At 32.4% G+C, this 4,091-nt stretch overlaps 1 protein-coding gene across 1 annotated transcript; it reads left to right on the top strand.

Moving 5' to 3' along the window:
* Positions 1-1,478: 1,478 nt before the first annotated feature.
* Positions 1,479-3,738, top strand: LOC123897035 (probable pectate lyase 5). The gene is made up of 4 exons (XM_045947531.1): positions 1,479-1,819; positions 1,959-2,705; positions 2,962-3,100; positions 3,331-3,738. Exons 1-4 carry the CDS (start codon positions 1,707-1,709, stop codon positions 3,550-3,552), a joined length of 1,221 nt encoding a protein of 406 aa, XP_045803487.1. The 5' UTR covers positions 1,479-1,706; the 3' UTR covers positions 3,553-3,738.
* Positions 3,739-4,091: the final 353 nt, after the last annotated feature.

Genomic DNA, 4,091 nt, shown 5'->3' with positions numbered 1-4,091 from the left:
AACACATCTTTAATATCTATCTTATATTTACATCACTTTTTTTTTATTATTATTATTTTGTTGTTGTTGATATTATTATTATAATTTTCATAATACTTATTGTTTCAATTTATACGAATGATTTTTCAACATTATAATATAAAGGGTAATGTTAACCGGTGCCCCAGGGGCACTGGTTAAGGAAACCAAAAAAAGAAAGTTTTCAAAAGAAAAAAATACTTTTTAAACTTTTGAGGAGTTGACTGCACAAACTCCAATGTCAAATTACTATTTTTGCATCCTTAATCAGTGCCCCAGGAACACTATTTAGCATTTTCCTAATATAAAATACCGCATAACATTCGTGCATCGTACCGGTGTGGGACTAGTTGGTGTGTAAGGTGGCTTTGCATACCATTTCTTTACCTTAAAAAAATAATAAATGAATACTCAGTTTGAGATGAAAGCTCTAATAACACAAAATAATCATGATTGTTTAAGAACTTTGGAACGCACACATAAAACAATCTTAGTCCCTGCTCCCTTCGTCTTTAAGACCTATATTGATCTTGTGTAGTGATGATCTTTGAGCAAAAAGATTATGTGAATGTGATATAAATTTATTTTAGTCTGGCCAATTCTCACTACTAATCATATAAGATTCAAGCTTAATATTTTAAAGTAAAACAAATTCAAACCTTGTATAAGCCGATCTATTGATCACGTAAGAATATAGTAATAATTTGGCAACAGAATTAAAGAAATTTTGTTAAATACACTTAACACACTAATAGAGACCGGTGTACGCTAATATTCAATCAATTATATCTCCATCAACAATACTCTTGTAAAGGCGGATAGTCGGTGCTCTGATCTGAATAAAACTAGTTGCCGGTGAAGCTTGAGATAATTACGGTGATGATAGGTCTTTAAAGTGGTAATATGTTATCGCAAATGTACCTGTAAAACGGATTAACACTCTGACACTCAAGTCAAAATAAGATAAGGTGGATGAATGTAAGAAGTGATTAAATCATACATTGGTGCAAAAATCTTGGTGCTTATAAGAAATGATTGGATCGTACTTTGACATGAAAGTTTTTGCGTCGATATTCCTAAAAAGTGGGGAAAAAAGGATTCGATGTGACAAGAATAAGTGACTTCAAATTTCCTACATAAATTAATTTTCAATAAAATTGATGACTATTTGGCATAATAACATGATTAAAATTATGGGTAAAACCTAATTAACTACCCTTTCAAAGCTGTTGTAGAATTGTATGAGTAAGTTTTAACATCAATCTAATTTTAATTTTTTACAAATACACATCAGTCTAATTAAATGTCTACATCTCAAGTCTGTATAACCAAATATTACAGTATTTCAATTGCTGGTTAAAAAGGTCACATGGTTTCACTGTATATCCCAATACTTTATCTTTTTATTATATTTGTTTTGTCTGTTTTATTAAATTTGAATCCCCTTCACAATCATTTAGGCCTCACTTAATAATGGCTAAAACTAGCAAGAAATTAGTAACCCGTGAAACCAGAAATCAGGAAGCATTTGAGCCCCATATGTTTGTTAGTTAGTTTAATCACGCTATTTATAATCTCTTTATTATATATACACCCCCTCCTACTTACACCCCTTCTCACCTCTCTCCTTTTACTCCTTTCTCTTATTATTACTCTTTCCCCCATTTTCTCTCCCTCCCATCCCCAACATGACAAACACACTTTTCACTTTTGTTTTATTTCTCTTCTCTCTTTTCATGCCTACCCTCATTTCCTCTTCACCTCTTCAAAACCCTGAATTGGTAGTCCAAGAAGTAAATAGGTAATTTATTCATTGCATAAAAATGAATGTACTATAATTGTAAAAAGTTTACAATCATATCTTACTTCCATACTTCATTGTAGGAAAATAAATGAAGTTATTCTATAAAATTTAGAGACTAAAAATGTTTTTATTGTAGGAAAATCAATGCCTCTGTAGCAAGGAGGAATTTAGGATACCTGTCTTGTGGGAGTGGAAATCCTATTGATGATTGCTGGAGGTGTGACTCCAAGTGGGAGAAGAACAGACAAAGACTAGCAGATTGTGCAATTGGGTTCGGGAAGAACGCCATTGGTGGAAGAGACGGTAAAATCTACATTGTAAATGATGCCAACGATGACAATCCGGTGAACCCAAAGCCGGGAACACTCCGTCACGCCGTGATCCAAGTTGAACCATTATGGATAATCTTTGCTAGAGACATGGTGATCAAGTTAAAAGAAGAATTAATCATGAATTCTTTCAAAACAATTGATGGTAGAGGCGCGAGTGTGCACATTGCTGGTGGTCCATGCATTACCATACAATATGTCACCAATATTATCATCCATGGAATAAATATACATGATTGTAAACAAGGTGGGAATGCTATGGTTAGGGACTCCCCGCGACATTTCGGGTGGAGGACTATATCGGACGGTGATGGTGTGTCCATTTTTGGTGGAAGTCATGTTTGGGTTGATCATTGTTCTTTGTCTAATTGTAAAGATGGTTTGATTGATGCTATTCATGGATCAACGGCTATAACAATCTCTAACAATTACATGACACACCATGATAAAGTTATGTTGTTGGGTCATAGTGATTCTTATACTCAAGATAAGAATATGCAAGTCACAATTGCTTTTAACCACTTTGGTGAAGGTCTTGTTCAAAGGATGCCAAGGTAAAATTGATTTTATTCATTAAACTCCCCAAAATAATAACATGTGATTTAATAAGGGAAAGTGAACTTGAGAAAAAGAAAAGTGTAGTTTTAGTGGCATAGCTTCGCAAACTCAAATCTAAATCAAAGATACATGAAATCTATGTGGGGCTAATTGTATCACTTTTTTGTCAATTCTCTTGATTAATTGTCTATTAGTTTGTAGGACCAATATTATTGCTAAGTTAATTTCGAAAAGTATTTGTGAAATTTACAGGTGTAGGCTTGGATATTTCCATGTAGTGAACAATGATTACACTCACTGGGAAATGTATGCTATCGGAGGAAGTGCTAATCCCACAATTAACAGTCAAGGAAACAGATTTGTTGCTCCTAATAACAGATTCAGCAAAGAGGTTAACAATAATTTAACTAATCAAAAATTAATTAATCAGTAATAGTACCGACACTTATGAGTCTGGTGGTGTCTGACACATATCAGTGTCACCGACACATGATTATGTTCAATTAATTCATTTTTTAAAATGTCAATGTGTCTGTGTCCAGTATCAAGTGACTTAATTAACTCGTCTATGTTAGAGCTTCATCTACATTATATTTATTAATATTGATGAATATTATGCAGGTGACAAAGTATGAAGATGCAGCTGAGAGTAAATGGAAGCATTGGAATTGGAGATCAGAAGGAGACTTAATGGTAAATGGTGCATTTTTCACTGCATCAGGTGGTGGAGCTTCATCTAGCTATGCAAGAGCTTCAAGCTTAAGTGCAAGACCATCTTCCCTTGTCGGTTCCATAACAATAGCAGCTGGTACACTTAATTGTAAGAAAGGTTCTCCTTGCTAGCTACTCAATATAGGACCTTTCAACCTACCAATATTGCATAAGGAGAAGAGGCTCTATTAATATTAATTGGGACTTAAATGGCCTATATTATATATGTGGTCAATCTCTACCTTTGGATTTACTTGTCCTCCTCATCCCTTTTTTTTTTTTTTTTGCCTTTTTTTTCTTAATTATATATTTTTTACATTTTTTTTTTCTTCTGTTTGTTTGCCTTTTTTTTTTTCTTCTTATTTGCTCATGATTACAACCACCACTTGTTACTTTCTAAACCAGATCAAATCAAGAGAAAAAACAAGTGCAGAAGTGTTGATATGTATTTTTTATTTTTGTAATATATATATATAATATATATAAAAATTACATATATCTTAGCTTGTTCTTTTCTTTTCTTTAATTTTATAAATTATAAATTAAATATTAGTATTTATTTTTGAACAAGTAAATATTAGTATTTTTAATTTTATGTTGAGTAAATTATTATTCCGCCTACTAAAATTGTAAAGGTGGAACACTAAATACTCCTGAATTTTGTAAATAGA

The sequence above is a fragment of the Trifolium pratense genome, linkage group LG7, assembly GCF_020283565.1.
Source record: "Trifolium pratense cultivar HEN17-A07 linkage group LG7, ARS_RC_1.1, whole genome shotgun sequence".
Classification (NCBI taxonomy): Eukaryota; Viridiplantae; Streptophyta; class Magnoliopsida; order Fabales; family Fabaceae; genus Trifolium; species Trifolium pratense.
This window is presented reverse-complemented; position numbering and strand designations above follow the sequence as displayed.

Coding starts and splice junctions, on each gene's coding strand:
- LOC123897035 (XM_045947531.1), top strand. CDS start 1,707: ATGACAAACACACTTTTCACTTTTGTTTTATTTCTCTTCTCTCTTTTC. Junction 1,820..1,958: donor GTAGTCCAAGAAGTAAATAG/GTAATTTATTCA, acceptor TTTTTATTGTAG/GAAAATCAATGCCTCTGTAG. Junction 2,706..2,961: donor CTTGTTCAAAGGATGCCAAG/GTAAAATTGATT, acceptor TGAAATTTACAG/GTGTAGGCTTGGATATTTCC.